Source organism: Asterias amurensis, chromosome 1 (genome assembly GCF_032118995.1).
Source record: "Asterias amurensis chromosome 1, ASM3211899v1".
Lineage (NCBI taxonomy): Eukaryota > Metazoa > Echinodermata > Asteroidea > Forcipulatida > Asteriidae > Asterias > Asterias amurensis.
This window is the reverse complement of record NC_092648.1, coordinates 17,133,656-17,154,467: the sequence shown is the minus strand read 5'-3', so window position 1 is coordinate 17,154,467 and position 20,812 is coordinate 17,133,656. Positions and strand designations below refer to the sequence as shown.

The window sequence follows — 20,812 nt, the reverse complement described above, 5'->3', positions numbered from 1 at the left end:
AAGGATGGAGTGAGCTGACGAGCGGTGGCAATCCGTGGGTGCCAAGCACTAATAAATGCCGCCTTGGTGAGGGATAGTGAACTTAAAGTATAAATTTAATATAACCAGACGCCTTCATAATGCGGGGGCAATATGATTTAGGGGAAACCATTGAAATGTAAAAGAATACAAACAACTACTTGCTATTATTTTGTTACTTTTGAGATATTCTTAAAGAATGGGGTAGGTATGTTTTGAATTCAGTATGAATTATTTATCGTAAATATTGGAATTGACGTACAAAAATAATATTCTCGAAAAAAAAAACACATTTGTACAACACCACCAAGGGCATGCATTATAACACAAATTGGATCATGGGAGACCATTTCCACTTCATTTTGCTTTTTTTATTAGATAGTAGCTTCAAATTTACTGTTTTTGTACAAAATAATAATGCTTACTGGTATAATGCTGATTTTGTTTGTTGGTAATTATTTTATTCATTCAGAACTGATGAATCATTCGGCTCATTTTTAAATTTGCAACAGCCTACCCGTCAATACCCAGATTCCACAAAAACAAAACTACTTTTTTTATCAGATAAGCCTCTTTATATAAACCTTTCACCGTTTACCTAAACCTACAGACGATGAGTTGGAATTTCTCTATCTGTCAACATAACGATTATTACTGTGACATCGCATTGCCTTTATCAAAAAGAGTTCTTAAATAACTAATTAGTACATCACATTCTTTGCTGTGGTCTACCATTTCATTACAGGTATCAACTTTTTAAAACATAACTATAGAAAAAGTAGGCCCTACTGAGTACAACGTGGTAACACACAATGGTGTACGGTTAAAACCAAAATTAATATTCTTTATCTCCAATGCAAATAAAAAAAATTTAAGATATCAAATTTGTCTCAAGTTCCTTTTCACAACGTAGCATTGTTCCGTACGTTGAAGAACTATAATGGTTCATCTTAAGACAAGTTGTCAATCAGTCTTAGCTCTTTCAGAAACAGAGTCTTGGGATCAATTTTAGAAAGACCTAAATGTAATATTAAGTGATCAATTTTAATTGGTGAGCAAAGAGTGACATCACAACATACCAGTTATGCATTGACGTCGTTCATTCGCCATCTTGTAGACTCAAACTGATGATGAAAAGGATTAGTCAATGATAGTTTCGTCAAATTTAAAAGATGGCGACCAATGCAAGAAAGAAGGGACAGGCTAAACCACTATAGCCAACCTGATCCACAAAATATATCTTTGAATATATCAGCAGGCAAAGTAACTCGACAATACACCCATAAGCACAGACAGCTTTTTGCAAGCTTCCATCCTCAAATATATAAGGAAACAGTTATTTTGCTTCCAGAGTCAAAACATGGCTGTATATTTCTGTCCTCATGGTCAAGCTGTATAAAAATAACATTTTCCTGTATTAAAATACAACTTATTATGCTACAAGGCTTCTTTGGTTTTTTGAGAGTTTTTTTTATTTTACTTATATTTTTGTGTATAACGCTAAGAGCTACTCTTGGTAAGGAGCTATATAAAGATCAATGCAAACTGTCTATAAAGGCAATATTTACAACTCATCTTAAAGACATTGGACACTGTTGGTAATAGTCTAAGACCAGTCTTCTCACTTGGTGTATCTCAACAAATGTATAAAATAACAAACCTGTGAAAATTTGAGCTCAATCGGTCGTCGAAGTTGCAAGATAATAATGAAAGAAAAACACACTTGTCACACGAAGTTGTGTGCTTTCAGATGCTTGATTCTGAGACCTAAAAATAATTCTGAATCTGACGTCCCGAAATCAAATTCGTGGAAAATTACTTCTTTTCTGAAAATACGTTACTTCAGGGGGAGCCGTTTCTCACAATGATTTATGCTATCAACAGCTCCCCATTACTTGTTACCAACTAAGGTTTATGCTAATAATTATTTTGAGTAATTACCAATATTATGAAACCTTGCCCGTTATGTACTACCCGTCAAATGCAAGTACATCCTGCAGTGTGCTAACCGCTGATTGGATAGCATGTGTAGTGACTGCCATTTGTTGGCGTACGATCTCCCAGCGTGATTTCTGATCGGGATCTTCATCGATCCGAAACATGGCGTCGATGATGCCTGGGAAGGCATCGGCGGCGTAGTAGTTATTACTGCTCGGGGCAAACACAATATGCCTGAAATGGAAAGTAAACATTTGTCGGTTTATCCAATCATTTGAGAGTTTTTAATGGCATTAAGCAAAATAATAATAAATTAAGCAAACTCGCACAATAAACGTGCCCGAATCTTCGAAAACGCGAAAAACTTTTATTTACCGGTCAACTACAAAAAGCATGTTACAATTACTCGATAACAACTACACACTATTATGAGGTTAACTTGTTATTCTTATAAAGGTATTGCTTGGAGCAAGGGGTCGATTTCACAAAGAGTTAGGACTAGTCTTATCTCGAGTTAGGACGAGTTATTAGGACTACCCATACATTTTGTATATCTCCTAGGACTAGTCCTAAGTTTAGGACTAGTCCTAACACTTTGTGAACTCGACCCAAGGACCGTTATAGAGAAAAGACCAACCTTAGAAACTTTCGGTCTGGGAGTCCAAGCGGGTCGATGAATGCCCTCTCCAATTGCATCAACTGATCGTTGACACGACGGACAGCCATTAAACTGTTAACAATCACACAAAATAATGTTGAAATCGTTAGGTTCTTTTGCACAGTTATCTAATAACGCCTGACAGCAAAAAAAAAATAAATGTTTTGACTGACACTCTTCCTGTACATCCAATTGTGATAATAAATACATAGTGAAACAGAATTCATGATGATTTGGCATCAAAATCTGAGCAGTCGTGACAACAACCCTCCTTGTATGTAGAGGGGTTCAAATCATGCAAAAGATTACGCCAACAGTTTATGCAAATTATTCGTCATGCATCGAAACTATTTTCCAAAACGATTGCAATAAAAGGAAGTTATACTTTGTATACAGAAGTTGTGTGGATATGCTTTCCCGCCGGATTATGACATTTTTATACTTACTCTTTGTTGTCAGTTTGCTCAATTACTTTATGAAATTCTGCAGCAGCCGCAGAGAAGTTGGATAGGGCAGAGTCAATGTATTCTGTCACAGTGATCAAAGAAAACAACTTATTGATGCGGGAATTAACAACAAGGCAATATGAAGAAGCCACAGGTTAAACATTAGTGACGTAATTTGAGTTGTGCCTCTTCGTCTATAGAGGTCAAAAGTTTGTTCATTTATGGCCAATCATGTGCGCCGCGTACAAATCTGCACATCTTGTTGTTTCATGATGGGTCTACCTCATATCACTATAGAATTGTCACTGCTTTCCCTAAAACAGGCATATGAAAATGAAACTTGTCAAGGAATTTCCCTATTACATAATGTTAACACTGAATCTATGAGCAAACTAATTTGTCATCAAACACGAATGACAAAATTTCAGAAGACGGCACTATTTATGGCGCCCTCCCTTGCTGGTGTTCGGTCATTTTGGTAACTCTGGTTTGACAAAATCTCTTCCAAAAATATAAAACATAGCATGTGATATCTCACCGAATGTTATTCCTTTCAGTGCCATCTGAGATTCGTAAGCACTCTTGACGTCATCCATTGTTCCCCGAATCTTACTAGCATAATCCTTGCAGTTGAAGGGCAAGATGGCGGACTCTGATAGATCACGTGCAACTTCTGCCCACAGTCTGGCCACAGCCTGGTGCCTCAGGAATCCATAATCAAGGAATGTCTTCATGTAATAGAAGGTCTCATAGACCGAATGGTAAACGGGATAACTCGATATACCAAGTTTCTGTGTAAGGCGAATATACATGTAAATTGAGAAACAACATGGTGCTAATGTTTATAACAAATAAATAATATTCTAACCAAGATTGGTCTGAAGGCGCAAAGACATTTAAATGAATTAAAAATAAAAGAAATTAAAAAAAAATAACTTCGATTAACAACCCATAAGGAAAGCTGATAGGTAAATTGGGGTCAATTTTAATCTCTAGTATTTTTTATATATTTTTTTAACCCTAAATTCCTTTCAGTTTTTAGCACACAGTATTCTACCCTGCTGCGTCCGTTGGCTTTGTGTGACCATGAGGTAGAAAGGACCTCATTCACCGGCGAAGGAAACGCTTAATGTGTTTGAGACAATATCAAGAAAGATAACAACTCTTAGCATGAAAGCGTAAAATAATGTTGGCTTTGACACTATTTGTAATTGTCAAAGACCAGTCTTCTCACTTGTTGTAGCTCATGATATGCATAAAATAACAAACCGGTGAAAATTTGAGCTCAATCGGTCAACGAGAAGTTGCGAGATAACAATGAAAGAAAAAACACCCTTGTCACTTGAAGTTGTGTGCTTTCAGATGCTTGATTTCGAGCTCGAAATAAAATTCGTGGAGAATGACTTCTTTCTCGAAAACCAAGTTACTTCAGGGGTGCCGTTCCCCTCAAGGTTTGATACTACCAACAGCTCCCCATTACTCGTTACCAAGCAAGTTTTTATGCTAATAATTATTTTAAATAATTACCAATATTTTCCTCTGCCTTTAAGGTCACATACCTTGTCATACGAATACCGTAGATCAACGGCTGGCACTCCTATACGGTACATAAACGGAACAAAGTCACTCCCCGCCCCCAAATTACTCATCCTAAAATCATGAAGAAAAAGACAAAAATAAATGCAAAATTACATTCCTTGTTCTCATTTCTTGAAAATCCTGTTGAATGAAAGGTCACACCTGAGAGTAACCATTCATCTACTTATGTAGATAATTAATGTTTATAAAGTAAGAATATAAAATAAAAATGCATAAGATATTTTGTACTGTCACGAAATTAAAATCGACAAACATGAAGAAATGTTGGCTTTTGACGATGTGACACAATGGGCACAAACGTATGTTATAATATTAATATTTCTAGTTAGGCAAAATGTGAATGATACTTTGCAAACTTAGACCCCGTTTAAAGGATAAATAACTGACTTACACTGGCAGTGTGTTAGGGTCAGTGTCATCGGCGGGCCTTCGTTGTCGCCAACTGTCATACAAAGACGCAGTAACGCCCTCTGGATCTGGTACCTGATGGCGACCAAAAACACAGAGGAAAAAAAGACATTGAACTTCATTCACTCAATGAAAGCTGTAGGTCTACAAGTAGATGTGATCGAAACCCTTTGAATGAATAAAACAACTGAAAAATAATCAATCACTTTTACTTTCCAATTAAATTGTACGAACAAGTTTTTTTTTACAAAATTTACATTCTATTTATATTTTATAATTATTCATATTTTAATCGCGCAAACTCCAACGAATTGAGTAAAGAAAAAAAGAAAGAAAAACAGCAGCAAATACGAAGACTTCCTCTGAGGAAACCCGACTCTCAGCAGAGTGAAATGAGTTTAATGTGAAACAACACCTTTTTGGAAGCTTCCCAGATTGGTTTGTATAGTAATGGCGTAGTCTTCACACCCAGGCTGTAGTTACCAGAGACGGCTCCATCCACGTTGATGTATGCAACAGCTCTAGCAGCAAGAATCCGCTGAAACTCCTTTATGAAACATTCAAATAAATTCTAGAGTTACTTAACCAATTGTTTCCTTACAACAAGTTGTCATATTTTTTATATCACCATTACCTTTGTTTTTTTTTAAGTATGTATTTGTTCAAATAAATTTATTGTTCGTTATTATTTAGTTTTTTTTTTTTTTTCTTCACAAACGCAACAAAGAATTTACATCATTGAGACTTGTTCTTCAAAAAGGTTGCATGTCAAGACATAGGCTGATGTTGGGACGCATGTTCTCAAAACCACGGGCTTCATACTCGACTGGACTCATCTCAGGCTTGTGGGCAAGATTTAGCTCTGCCAGCAATTTAAAAATCGTGCACTTTTGGTACGGGAACAAAGTAGACAGCCGTAATATAGTCAATGTCAGTTCTGAGTAACGTAGTTTCGAGAGTGTTTTGACAGTTAGAGGGGCATACGTTGATGTGAGAAGCCGTATGCCTACCTCAACAAACTCGGTTGATCCCAATAGACCATACTCTTCGGATCCCCAGCTTGCAAACAAGATGGACCGTCTGGGCTTCCAACCTATTTGTGTAAAATGACATACCAACGATGGTTAAAACTTGTCATAAGAAGTGGTATTTTCAGTTCTCAATTACCCTACTCGATTTTGCTTTCGTGTTTGTTGACCTCCAATTGAAGAGAAGGCTCGCACACGACAAGCACTGCTTTTAGCAAAATCTCCTCCTCATATTTGCCAACCTTTTGTTCTCAGTGAATTTTCTGTTATAACGTTATCTTTGTAATAATTATTATTATTATACCATTTATATTTGTTCTATTGTTTTACCAACTCTGCTTACCTTGATGTAAAATGAATTGAAATTAATTCAATTTAATTAAAAATTAAAAATGCAAACAGCAAGAAACAAACACAGTGAACAAATGCATACACATATTTGTGAACTTTTATGAGCATAATAACATTCCTATAATACCTTCTTTTCTAAGTTCTCCGAAGACACGAGACACCTCCATAAAAGCTGCCGTGCCACTGCTGGGATCAACGGCACCATAGACCCAGGCATCACGGTGGTTACCAACCACTACATAACGATCTGTTGTACGTGTATTAAAAAATCAAATTACTTAAGACGTCGTTAGCAAGCAATTAACAGCAAAATTGTGTTTCAAGAAAACCGAGCGTGAAAGTGTGATCGTTTTTTATTGCCATTTGTAAGTCATTAAAAATAGGAAGATTACCTTTTTAGAATGAGAATGGGAAATATATTTGGGGTAATTCTAGCAATTCTTTTTTAACAGTAATGAACATTTTTGTCAGGCGCCATTGTATTACTTGCGACCTTCTGTTACATGGGAAAAGTAGCTACTATGTGTATATGTTGGGCGCGATCGGTCAATCTGCGCGATCAACCGATCGCGCTGCGCTATTGAACGATCAAATTAAGATCAATTGGTCGCGCAGCAATCGGTCGATCGCGCAACAATCGGTCGATCGCGCAACAATCGGTCGATCGCGCAATGACATCTTTGCGCGATTGATCGATTGCGCTACGAGTATTTTTTCCCGTTATCAGCGGATCGCGCAGGAAAGGCTTTGCGCGATCTACCGATCGTGCAGGAATGGGTTTGCGCGATCGACCGATAGTGCAGAAAAAGTTTTGCGCGATCAACCGATCGTGCAGGAAAAGTTTTGCGCGATCTACCGATCGTGCAGGAATGGGTTTGCGCGATCGACCGATCGTGCAGGAATGGTTTCGCGCGTTCGACCGATCGTGAAGGTAAACTATTTCTTAGGGCGATTTCTCAAAGCAATAAAATTCATAGGACAAATTTTCAGTATCACCATAGTGATTTATATAGTGACGTCACACTACGATTGATTTGCAGTTACAATCAATGTTACATCTTTGTGAATTCGGCCCCTGAACATCAGCCGATCGCGCCAAACAATTCCTGCACAATCGGCCGATCGCGCAAAACCATTCCTGCACAATCGGCCGATCACTCATAACCATTCCTGCACAATCGGCCGATCGCGCAAAATCATTCCTGCACAATCGGCCGATCGCGCCGAGCCATTCCCGCACGATCGGTTGATCGCGCATGTTCGTTGCCGAATGTTGCGCGATCGACCGATTGTTGCGCGATCGACCGATTGTTGCGCGATCTACCGATTGTTGCGCGATCGACCGATTGCTGCGCGACCAACAGATATTTCAATAGCGAAGCGCGATCGGTCGATAGCGCAGCGCGATCGGTTGATCGCGCAGATTGACCGATCGCGCCCAACATATATAAGAAGAGATATTTTACTGGAAAACGACAGAACTACAGATACTTGTATTAGACAAAGTCTAAACATAAATCATCCAAAGAAGCTAGTATGTTCAAAGTGATGAAACATTTCTAAATAGAGATCAAATATTTCCGTGAAGTCCTGTGAAATCTAAATTCAGTAAAAGTGTTTCTCTGTAAATGCTGCACGTCAGGTAGCATTACAGTTCATGTGGTGAGGTGATAGGTTCAGGGACAGATCTAAATATGTGTGTACTATTGAACTTTCCATATTATTAGCAAAGTGCACGAGGTTGATTAAAACCTCCCAAACTCGTACATATATCGGTCTATCTGTTTTTCTGTGTGTTTTTTTTTCTTCAAAATTCACAATTTGAAGGTCGTTTCAAAACATTTCCAAATTGTTAGTCTGCTTTTCAAATCTAAAAATGCACAATTTGAGCCGCAAGGTAGGTAGCTAAGCATAACAGAATATACGCTTAAGAGAACAAGGTTACCGACCAAATTACCATGTCAAAAGTACAATCTGTGAGTGCTCTCCTGCTCATTTCTGTTTAGCAGAAAACTGTTAAGCGGTATTCTCTGCGTAAGCAGCTCTACTAAATTGGGCCCTAGTTTTACCATGGAGGAATAAACTAGATCTAGTTTATTCCTCCATGGTTTTACCTGGCTCAATTTCTCCGCGGATGAATCCAATGACGTCATATGTCGTCCGCGTTTCCCTGGTTGTGTGAATGGTCATTTTCACATTTCTGTATGGCACGTCATTAAAATCACAAAGACAACAATAAACAGTGTTAGTTATTATAATTATCAGTTGTTGTTTTTTTGTACATGCAAACTTTTAAACTTGTTGCTGGTAGACAAATCGTACGGAAAACGTGTTTACTTATAAAATGCTGGATGTGGTCGCACATACAAGAATTTAATTCGCATCCTGTTCATTTAAAAATGTTAAGACAAACTTATTAAACTTAAACTAGAGGGCATACCAAATCTTGAAAATTGGAGCTTCTTCAACAACTAAATTAATTCCATTGATATTTAACGGGATTCCTTCGTGGCCGACGAACAGCCATTACAGGACAGGAATTGTAGGGAGTTCCAGGAGAAGATAGAAAAACCGAGACCAACCTTTTAGGGTCTACAAACCCTGGTCCTAGACGGTAGGTTACGGGCAGATGACCCTTCCAATCCTCACTTACCTCAAGACCTGTCATGTTTCTGAAGGAAAAACAAAAAATAAATTTCCTTTCTTGACGTTTCAAAACTTAAAGTTAAGTTCTTCAAAGGTTGATTTAAGTAAAGACACTGGACACTATTGGCAATGTCAAAGACAAGTCTTTTCACTTGGTGTATCTCAACATTTGCATAAAATAACAAACCTGTGAAAATTTGAGCTCAATTGGTCGTCGGAGTTGCGAGATAATAATGAAAGAAACAACACAATGGTCGCACGAAGTTGGGTGCTTTCAGATGCTTGATTTCGAGACCTCAAAATCTAATTGTGAGGTCTCGAAATCAAATTCGTGGAAAACTACTTTTTACTCGAAAACAACGTTACTTCATAGGAAGCCGCTTCTCACAATGTTTTATACTATCAACAGCTCTCCATTGCTTGTTACCAAGTAAGTTTTTATAATAATAATGTTCTCTTGAGTCAGTGTTAATTTTTAAGCAAATATTTTGTGGAGTGAATTCATTGGGCCTATACATAATAAAAATTAAAAAAAAGTTGTTCAGAGTTGTATTTAGTTGTTCCAAATGTTTGTTCTTTTTGAAGGGTATTATTATCAAGGAACCAGTTTATAATTTACCCCAGTAGTATCTGAGCGTCTCCATAACCAATGGGGTGGACTGGGATCTTGGGTAGCGCTGTGTCATAATCATCTATCCGGTACGCGAAGGCTAAACAGAGAAATAAATTGAGAATGTATAATTTGAGTATGCTACAAATCTTGCAAGCAAACCAAAATTAGGTTTTGGGGGTGGATTTCACAAAGGTAGTCCTAGACTAGTCCGGAGTTAGTCCTAACTTAGGACTAGTCCTAGACTAGTCGGGAGTTAGGACCAGTAACTCATCCTAACTTAAGACTGGTCATATCTCTTAGCATTGCCTTGGACTAGCCCTAAGTTAGGACTACCTTTGTGAAATCCACCCCTGGACATTGTCATGTTTACTCAGTATGTTCCTAAGTAGGAGGTGGGCTTCTGTAATTGGGGGAACAGTTGTTATTGTTTATAACTCCTGAATTTATGTGGACATTAAGACACAAACTGTAAAATTTACCGTGATCCTTCAGTGTGCTATCTTCTCTGTCAGAAAGGCCCTATAACATACGAGGTCACTATTGTTGTAACGAATGACTACATGGTAAATATGGGGTTATCATGTTTATTGTCAATAGGTAATTTAGATCAGACTGACCATAATACTAGCACCACTGTGAAAATCTCGTGTGTTCTTAAAAAAACAGTCGGTTGACAACCAATAATTTGTATTTTATGTATTTCCAGAAAAAACTTAAACAATGGAGATGATAAAAATACATGAAGTTTACAGTATTAACAATAAAATGTACATACACACGTGTTTAAGGAAACAGGATAACCCCGACCCTCATGGACAACCCCAGATCATCTTGACAATAACGAAAAGATTGTCAGAACGGTCCGAGCAGCTGACCGAAAGAGAGTTATGATTATAGGAAAGTTGCCTACGTTTAGCCGGGTAACCTGGTGTGACAGGATCACCCTTAGCATCGCTGACAAACGTGTTTCCTCTCTGAGCACCAGTCTCTGGTAGCCACCAGCCGTTTGGGTATACCTGGATGTCTCCATCATCCACGGCATAATCAGCTGGGTCTGAGTAGAGAATAAGACCCTTGGCTCCTGCTGCCTGTGCGTTCAGTGCCTGTGGGTTCCAAGCAATAGATACCAGTCATTTTATACACCACTTCAAGGCACCGAATTCCTGGTTCATGTTCAGCATTTAGAGTACACGGTAATGTGTCACTCCTATTTTTAAACACCCTAAATTCATACAAAATTTAAAAAGATAAATATTGTAATTGAAATGTTTTAAGATTCAAATACAAATAAAATTCACACAAATGTTTTGTTTAAAGGCAGTGAACACTATTGGTTATTACTCAAAATAATTATTAGCATAAAACCTTTCTTTGTGACGAGTAATGGGACAGGTTGATATTGTATAAAACATTGTGAGAAACGGCTCCCTCTGAAGTGACATAGTTTTCGAGAAAGAAGTAATTTTCCATGAATTTGATTTAGAGACCTCAGATGTAGAATTTGAGGTCTCGAAATCAACCATCTAAACGCACACAACTTCGTGTGACAAGGGTGTTTTTTCTTTCATTTTTTTTCTCGCCACTTCGACGACCAAATAAGCTCAAATTTTCACAGGTTTGTTAGTTTGTGCATATGTTGAGATACACCAAGTGAGAAGACTGGTCTTTGACAATTACTAATAGTGCCCACTGCCTTTAACCACTTCAAGGTTTCCAGCAAGTTAATAACACAACTCTCAGGCATTTGCAGTTGGGCATACAAGAGAATATGTAAATTTTAATTTCGTAACTTCTACTCTGAAAGACCATGAATTAATGAAAAGTACAACAAGATTTTAATTGAAAAGTTTACATACACTACAAATACAAATGAAATTCACAAAAGCGTTTTGTAAATGAAAGACGATGCAATTATCAAAAATAATTACAAAACGTATAACACGCTCCAAGTACTTTGCAATAAAATCAATTTTAAACAATTCAGTTATTGAAATTTCGCATTTTGAACAACAACAACAAAGCACCCTGCAATAAAGTGAAATAAATCACTAATGCGTGGTACCAAGAGATACAGGTAATATACAGGTAATAATATACTTTTATATTGGTGTGTTTTTATGTAATAAAAAAGGCCAACGGAATTCCCCATGCAGGGACAATAGTATTTGTATGGTTTGCAGCAAATGAGATTATATGTAAAAGAAACAAGTTAAATTGTTCTAAACACGAATTTTGTTCATAAATGTTTTCGGTTAAAACAAGGGTAGGCCTAGGCCTAGAACAGGTTACGTTTAGTAGATGTTCGGAACGCAATCCCGGTGTGGCGGTTTCAGTCTTCCGCCGTGTTTAGTTTACCGGGACTCAGTAAAGCATATAACAATTGACTTCTTTCGCTTGCTGTGCGCAGGCGTCCCATGACGTATTGTTACCGTATTTGGTCATTCGGAAAACTGAACACGGCGGAAAGTTGAAACCGCCACACCTGTTGTGCAGAACTACCATCTTACCTTATTTCCGCGGAATATTTTGCCATAGCGTGCAATGATGATGGTATCCGTTAGGTTGATATCGGCGTGATTCTTCTCCAGGAATTCAAAATCCTCCACCCTTGCATAGTTGGCATAAACTAAGTCACCCTAAAGTTTAAAATGAAAAATGGTATAGTAGCCCTTTTCACACGACAGCAATTTGTTAATTTGTACATATTATGTTCGGATACACATAGTGAGACGCTGGTCTTTGACAATTACCAAACGTGTCAAGTGCTTTTAAAGAGAGACATAACAAAAATCACGACAAACGGCTTGTTCTCAGGGGATTTCTCATAATACATTTATACTCATATAAATTAAAACTGGTAGGGCAGATGGCCTTATCTTTTGCTCAAAACTGGAACTTCGTCAGAGGCATACACTGTAAAAAAATTGGGTAAAAAAATGCCCAACCTTTTACCCAATTAAGGGCGAATAGTGAACTCCTCCAACTTTTGGGCAAAATATTACCCATCAAAGTTGGGCACTCTGATTGCCAAATAATTGGGTATATTTCCTCATCAATAGTTGGGTATATTTTGCTTACCAACAGTTGGGTAATATTTTGTTTACCCATTTTCTGGGTATTTAATACATTATCAATAACCCACTTATTGGGCGATGATTTTATTAATGATTTAACCCTTTTCGGTGTTATCCAACAAATGGTGAATATATTTAACCCTTTGATTTACAGTTTCTCCTGTGATACGTCATACAACCAGGCATAGAAAATATCTTTTTCACGATGGCAAACGGTAGTGAGCTGTGACCTCGACATCTCTCTCAAAGTCGAGAGGGTGCTCAGTGGTTTGTAGATGCTTTGGAAGGTTAGTTTTTAACTAAATACAGTTTGTTTCCTGTTCAGTTGTTGTACACAGTCGTGACAGTTGCAGCGCAAGCACACGCATACATGCCACAACCGGCATTGCACATAATGGCATGATGAAACTGAAACTAAAAACTGAAACTAATTCAACAGTAAGTAGTGTCGCTGTGTGGCTCGCTCTGCAACTGTCACGACTATGTACGACTGAATAGAAAACACAACTTCATATTTAGTTAAAAACTAACCTTCAAATTTGATCTATATCTACTGGACAACCCCGCTCGTCACAGCCACTCCTCCACTCGCCATGTTGGAAAATATCGCTATGTTTTTTATACCATACCCAACTTTTGGGCAACTCTTTGATCGTAGTGCGCATGATCGGATGATTTCGACCAACTAATGTGCATCATTTTAACCAACAATCAAAATTAATTAAAGTTACCCAAAAAGTTGCCCAATAAATAAGCAAAAGTGTAACCAACAGTTATGATAAATTCAGATTACGAATTATTTGCCCAACACTTGCCCAACTTTTGTTCCGCTTTTTAAACAAAAAATTGGCAAACAAAATGTTTGCCCAACAACACCAATTATTGGTTTTGTTGGGCAATTATCGACCAATAATTGTTGAAGTTACTTTGCCCAACAAATAATTTGACCAACGTTTTTGCAGTGTAACTATTCAAGCACAAACAAAGGACATAACTAGAGTAACTATAAATATAAATATGAATAGTAAACTTGCGGGTACAACCATGAGTAAAATCTCTTTTGAAGGAGTGGTGGCTCTGAAAAGAGCCGGTTTGGTCTCGACGTTTCGAACAGTATATTCTTCTCGTCTTCAGGAGAATACTGGACTATACAGGTGGTGGTTGACTGGTGCTGGACTGGTGGTGTTGGTTGAGATTATGTATGTGGTTGAGCTTATATACATGTATGTATGAACAAACACAATATTACCTCTGGTTCACCTTGGTACGAGTAGGCATTGAATGGAGGTACAACATTGGGATGGTCATCTTCTGGTCGAAGTATTGCCTCTTCCTCTTGGTTCTTAAATATCTCCACGCCATCATTTAAAATAGAAACCTGGAATTTGAAATCAAATTGACAAAAAAACAAATGAAAAGGCTGAAGAAAGACATTGGTCCCATAACACAGTATATCTGTTGGGCGCGATCGGTCAATCTGCGCGATCAACCGATCGCGCAACAATCGGTGGATCGCGCAACAATCGGTCGATCGCGCAACAATCGGTCGATCGCGCAACAATCGGTCGATCGCGCAACATTCGGCAACGAACATGCGCGATCAACCGATCGTGCGGGAATGGCTCGGCGCGATCGGTCGATTGTGCAGGAATGATTTTGCGCGATCGGCCGATTGTGCAGGAATTGTTTGGCGCGGTCGGCTGATGTTCAGGGGCCGAATTCACAAAGATGTAACATTGATTGTAACTGCAAATCAATCGTAGTGTGACGTCACTATATAAATCACTATGGTGATACTGAAAATTTGTCCTGCTATGAATTGTATTGCTTTGAGAAACCGCCCAAGGAATAGTTTACCTGCACGATCGGTCGAACGCGCGAAACCATTCCTGCACGATCGGTAGATCGCGCAAAACTTTTCCTGCACTATCGGTCGATCGCGCAAATCCATTCCTGCACGATCGGTAAATCGCGCAGAACCTTTCCTGCGCGATCCGCTGATAACGGGAAAAAATACTCGTAGCGCAATCGGTCAATCGCGCAAAGATGTCATTGCGCGATCGACCGATTGTTGCGCGATCGACCGATTGTTGCGCGATCGACCGATTGCTGCGCGACCAATTGATCTTAATTTGATCGTTCAATAGCGCAGCGCGATCGGTTGATCGCGCAGATTGACCGATCGCGCCCAACATATCGATACCGAACACTCAACAACCTCACACAGTACGCATCAGAAACAGCAACTCTTTGCCGTTGTTAAACAGATGTCTTAAAACTTGTTTCTATCAGATGTATTATAGTATAGTATAGTTCCATTGGTTTTGCTCTTTTCGGCGCTTTGATATTGATGAAAAGGCGCTTTACAAAAGGTTATACCGTGAATCTCGTATAACCACGGTCACGGAAATATGAAACACACGGTTCCCGTACCGTTAGTCTCAGTAATATGAAACCCAGGGAAGAAGACAAATTAATGAATAGAAATGAGCGACACTACCGTTTTCTTTATTCTGAAGCCTACCTTATTGGGAATATTCTCATCTGGATATGATAGGAGTACATCGTAAGGAACTAGTTTGGCAGAATCCAGTCCCTGTTCGAGCCACTTGTCCCGTATGTACTCAGCGTTTTCATGCTCTGCTGGCGAGCCACCAATATGTGGTTTGTTCGTGAAATATCTGCATTTATAACCAAGAAATAAAACAGTCTAAGTGTCAGAAACTAACTATAACAAAGTCTCTCTCGAACAGCAACTTCATGGCCATACAGTCCCCAAAATGGTTTAAATCTGAACTGAAACTCATCTTACATTATTGCCATGTGCGTTGTTGTGCCTCTCATCATGAGGAACACATAAAAAGGTGAGTTGGTTAGACCAGTTAGAGTTGCCTACAAATTTGGGAATGGGTTAACTTTAAACTTGACCCTTTTCAAAGTCGGTCAGCTATTTTGCAGGTTTTGCCTAAATGCATACAGAAATCGGGGTTACGACGCAGTAATGCAATTTCGGACAAAGCTCAAATGATACTCACGGTGACCACTTCCCAAACTCATCTTAAACTTGGGTGTGATTCTGGCTATACGTCATTTAACAGTTATATGGCTACTGAATAGGGAGATCGCCAAATGGCTAGATAGCTCAGCTGGTGGAGCGCCGGCACGTCAATGCAGAGGTCGTTTGTACAAATCCCGCTCTATAGTAAAATATTCTTTGTTCAACCCCAAAATGGGTTTAAATTAACCCAGCCAGTTTCCCTTGTGGTTAATTATTTGATATATATTAAATGAAAAAAAAAAATAGTTAAGGGCCTGATGTTTCGACCAAAACAGTCTTTCTCGAAGGCTAAATGACAACACAACAAACGTGAACAGGTAACTATGTGTTAGTGTAACAAAAGCAGTGAAGTGGACATACATGAATAGTGAGAAAGGAGAACCATAAAGCATACATTATGTAACTTTTTAATAATATAAACAATACACACACCTACCGCAAGTTCTCCTCAATATTAGCTGCAATGATCTTGTCTATGACATTCGCCGAAGTTCCGGTGCTCGAGTCGGCAGAGGAGCATTCTGGTCCAGTCGGTGCTGAGAAATATCCAATGACTACCCCCAAACCCAGACCAATCGCAACGAGAAAACAAACTATCACCCAGAAAATAATACTTGGCCACGTTGTGGTCTTTTTACCGGATGGTTGGTCGTCAAATTTCTCCATCCTTAAAATGATATTATGGGCGCTTGTATAGTCGGAGCTTTTTACACGGTAGGATAAGTGCCCCAATCGCCAACACCAATATGCGGTAATATGATAGCTGGAACAACACAGGTCCCAATATTTATTTATGCTCAATTTGAGTAGAGATTATATCTGAACTTTGATACCCCAGCACATCAAACCCTCAGCTTGAAGCCATATACAAATGTAGACTAAGCAATAACATGGACCATAATAATACAGATAAGATTACGAAAATGTCCGTGTCCCGCGATGATGGCAAATTGGTTGCATTGCCCAAAGGGGAAGTTGCCTCTTTACCCCTAAAAATTTGGTTACGAGTACCTGTGGGTGATAACGGGTTAGTGGGCGTTACCTAACTTACGTTCCACCTGCTGCCTAATCGTTTAACTGGTTCAGGTGAGGACAGGTTATTTAAACGGCTGTTAGTGTTATTATCGCAGCAGAAATTTAAATTAAAAAAAAAAGTCATCGAACGTGAGCTTGAACAAAAACAAATATTCCCACATCCTAGTCCTACCCCGTGACACAACACAATGTTTTATACTAACATAGATGAGTTTTAATTTACGTTATGGACAGTATGTAACAGTATGTTAATACGTATATTCTTTAAAGTGAATTTACAACAGATGATAAATACTAACAAAAGTGACAATAATTTTATAAGCAAAAATCGGGAGGATTAAAAGGCACAGGACACCTTTGGTAATTGATAAAGACCAGTCTTCGCACTTGGTGTACCCAAAGATATGCACAAAATAACCAATCTTTGAAGATTTGGCCTCAGTTGGTCATCGAAGTTGCAGGAGAATAATGACAGAAAAACACATTTGTTGCACAATAATTTGTGTGCTTTCACATGCCGAAAAAGGGCTTCAGGCCTGAAGTATTTTAATATTTGAGTGAGAAATTACCTCTTTGTAAAAGAACTACGTTACTTCACAGGGAGCCGTTTCCCACAATGTTTTATACTATCAACAGCTCTGCATTGCTCATTACCAGGTAAGTTTTTATGCAAACAATTATTTTGAGTTATTACCAATAGTGTCCAGTGCCACGAATATAAAGCTATGTATTATACAAAAACAAGTACATTGTTATGTTGATATTTTGTCCGTGTTCAGGAACAACATTATTAACCAAGCTCCCTACGAAAGCGAAACGCCTTCCCGAAAGCATTACGATAATGGGAACTTGCTATATTGTAAATTACCGGATTTATTGCAGAATTAAGGAACACGAAAACGTGGCTGACTGTCAGTGGAAACGCAAGCTTCCTATAAGAATAGGACGCGTCAATACCAGCAAGGTGTTCCACAAGGAACATGAGAGTGATCACGATGAAGGGAGTCTGACAGAGAAAGAATACAGTTCCATTGGTGATCAGCATACGGGAGACTTGGTTCCGGACCTTCACGTCTTGTGGTAGCCGTTTCTTCCTAGTGACCCTTGCACTCAGACTTCTTATAGTTTTTGCGTACAAGATGCTGTTTATCACCATGGCAGTCGCAAAGACCACGAATTCGACAAGATGGCCGATGACAACTCCCCATTCTCCGGTGGGAGTACAGAAACCAATGATTCTCGGTAGATCGAGATATTTCTCTAATGACGTGGGCCAGATGACACAAAGCCTGACCAGGTTCCAGTATCTAGTCATGAGTAGAACTGCTTGGATAACAGCAGCTACTAAGCCAACCAGACTCCATTGGAAGGCCAACTTACTCTTGCCTCTCTTGTGATAGTCTAGAGGGTTGCACACGGCGTGGTATCTATCCTTGGATACCAGAGTTATCATTGCGATAGAGGCAAAGTAGGTGATGTACTGAGGGAAGAAGGCACCGAAGCATCCGACCCTAGATGCGGTGTAGAGGTGGCTTCTTACCATCTCACTGTAATACGTGTAATAAAAGAAAGTACCAATCACGAGAAAGATTGTGTCGGACAGTGCAAGGAAACTCAGGTACACATTAGTGGGTGTTCGCATCTCATTCACTCTGAACACCACAAAGAGAAACGCCATGTTGCCGATCACCCCAACGCACATGATGACAAACAGGGCGAACATCATTGTCCGTGTTGTGCCTTCTGGTAAAATATACAGGTCGGCTTGGTCTTCCATCGTTAGGTTTAAAATGGACAGTGTCGAGTTGGTGCACACCGATTCCACGAACTCCATTGCAGCTTTTTGATTTACTATCAATGCCCGCGGGAAACTTTAGCGTAGAAATCCAATGGAGTCAAGACTCAGATTTAGCTGCTCATCGTCAACAAGCCACTTGTATCCAATATCAATGTATGAACGGTTTCCCGTAGTTGGCTCTTTTTAATATTTAATGCAAATCTGGTTTTATTTTAAGGAAGAGTGCAACCAGCATAAAATGGATACAGTAGGTGAAAGTCTATTTAACTTGATCTTACACAAAGTGCTGGTTGATTTTTTTGTCGAGAGAATCTGAAAGAGGCTACATTAAAACCAAGGTTGTAATTTAGTCATAAATATATACACGGCTGTATTCAGCCATGCAAACAACGCATTTTAAAAACAATTAAATTTTAAGTAGATACAACGAGTAGTATCGATTTCTCCCCGTGTCTCTGTCTACGTTAACAATCCGGCCACAATGGTACAATTATTATAATGAATTCTCAATGTTATCACAACTATTCAATATAAAGCAAAGGCCAGCATAGATGAAAGGCAGACAGACAAGTTCTTAAAAACTTGGTCGTGTCGTTCACGCTGTTTACAAACAAAAATCATGGATTTGTTTTATTTCAGAGTGTTGATGAACGAGTTTCCTAATCTATTTTGCGAAAAAATTTGCGTTTACTGTGAAAAATCTCAAATGAGAAGGATCTATATTCGAGCAATTTTATTCAACAAATATTGAATGCGCATGTACAGTGTAATGTCGGTGAAATCTGTCTCTGTCAATTTGGACACGACCTATAGTGACTTTCACTTAAAGGCAGCGGACACTATTGGTAATTACTCAAAATAATTATCAGCATAAAACCTCATTTGGTAACGAGTAAAGGGGAGCTGTTGATAGTATAAAACATTGTGAGAAACGGCTCCCTCTAAAGTGACGTAGTATTTGAGAAAGGAGCAATTTTCCACGAATTTGATTTCGAGACCTCAAATTTAGAATTTGAGGTCTCGAAAGCAAGCATTTGAAAGGACACAACTTCGTGTGACAAGGGTGTTTTTTCTTTCACAGTTATCTCGCAACCTCGACGACCAATTGAGCTCAAATTTTCACAGGTTTGTTATTTTATGCATATGTTGAGATACACCAAGTGAGAAGACTGGTCTTTGACAACTACTATAAGTGTCCACTGTCTTTAATGAAAATAGATCGCACTAGCGCAAACGTTTTTTGATCCATGGAACGATTGGTTGTGCACTTAGTAAAGTCAATCAGGGCGGTGTCGCATGCAATTATGTTCTCTATGCAATACCATCCGGAGGATATTATTGCATATGCAATACTGTCCGCCGGACGGTTTTGCATATTCAATCGTGTCCGCCCGGACACTGCTGCATAATGCAATCGTGTCCGCCCGGGCACATTTGCACATGCAGTTGTGTCCGCCCCCGTGCAAAACCGTCCTTGCAGTAAATTAAACGCCCTTGGTCGACGGAACACGTTCGCCATTTTGTTACAAGCTAAGTGCATGTCATGAAAGACATGGGAAATGTTCAGCCGTTGGGTATTCGCTGCAATCATAAAATACGTGAATATTCATGCTGCATATATATGTAGGTAGGTACAGTGCATGCACGCTCGCTTACTGTACATGTACATGTCCACCGGACGGTATTTGCATAGCCCTGGACACGATTGCATATGCAAAAGTGTCCGGAGCGGACAGTATTGCATGGCGGACACAATTGCATCTGACAGCGGCACATCTGTAATGAAGATGGCGACACCGCATGTTTTGTTAAGTTGTTTTTGCTGTACCGGTTTCATAGGTGTATTTTAGTTCTCTGTCGTACATCATGACCAGAACAAATTAAGTTGATATTTAAACTCCACCTGACTGTGTTATCAACCACCGGAAACACACTATTATAATTATTTTCGTGACAAGAAAATCATCTGCTTAAATTGTCCGCCGTTTTGAAACCAACCACCAACACCTCGGCTTATAGTTAGCTTATGTTTGCTACCGTTGGCGGCCCACAGTTCGTCCCATCACTTACATTGTTGGCAAACGTTGGCAAAAACGCTTGCGAAAGCGGAACGCACCCTGTTTTTGCGCGTATTCGAAAGCC

General features: G+C 39.0%; 2 protein-coding genes across 5 annotated transcripts; both read right to left on the bottom strand.

The window, feature by feature from the left end:
• Positions 1 to 365: 365 nt before the first annotated feature.
• Positions 366 to 16,579, bottom strand: LOC139947959 (N-acetylated-alpha-linked acidic dipeptidase 2-like). 4 transcript variants are annotated; one of them, XR_011787399.1, is made up of 18 exons: positions 16,274 to 16,579; positions 15,304 to 15,460; positions 14,029 to 14,157; positions 12,213 to 12,341; positions 10,616 to 10,808; positions 9,712 to 9,802; positions 9,029 to 9,118; positions 8,561 to 8,646; positions 6,574 to 6,693; positions 6,078 to 6,160; positions 5,483 to 5,614; positions 5,051 to 5,142; positions 4,620 to 4,710; positions 3,599 to 3,851; positions 3,061 to 3,142; positions 2,594 to 2,686; positions 603 to 2,190; positions 366 to 566 (listed from the first exon to the last, which is right to left on the bottom strand). XR_011787399.1 is itself a non-coding variant. In XM_071945862.1 (18 exons), exons 1-17 carry the CDS (start codon positions 16,501 to 16,503, stop codon positions 1,989 to 1,991), a joined length of 2,253 nt encoding a protein of 750 aa, XP_071801963.1. In that variant the 5' UTR covers positions 16,504 to 16,579; the 3' UTR covers positions 366 to 1,409; positions 1,960 to 1,988. The 4 variants fall into 4 exon arrangements, 3 of the variants coding, with proteins under 3 accessions (XP_071801963.1, XP_071801977.1, XP_071801954.1); XM_071945862.1 differs by having other exon boundaries at positions 366 to 1,409; positions 1,960 to 2,190; XM_071945876.1 differs by having other exon boundaries at positions 366 to 1,142; positions 1,960 to 2,190.
• Positions 16,580 to 16,863: 284 nt separating this feature from the next.
• On the bottom strand, positions 16,864 to 18,885 carry LOC139947975 (neuromedin-U receptor 1-like). The gene has a single exon (XM_071945891.1). It carries the CDS (start codon positions 18,704 to 18,706, stop codon positions 17,663 to 17,665), a length of 1,044 nt encoding a protein of 347 aa, XP_071801992.1. The 5' UTR covers positions 18,707 to 18,885; the 3' UTR covers positions 16,864 to 17,662.
• Positions 18,886 to 20,812: the final 1,927 nt, after the last annotated feature.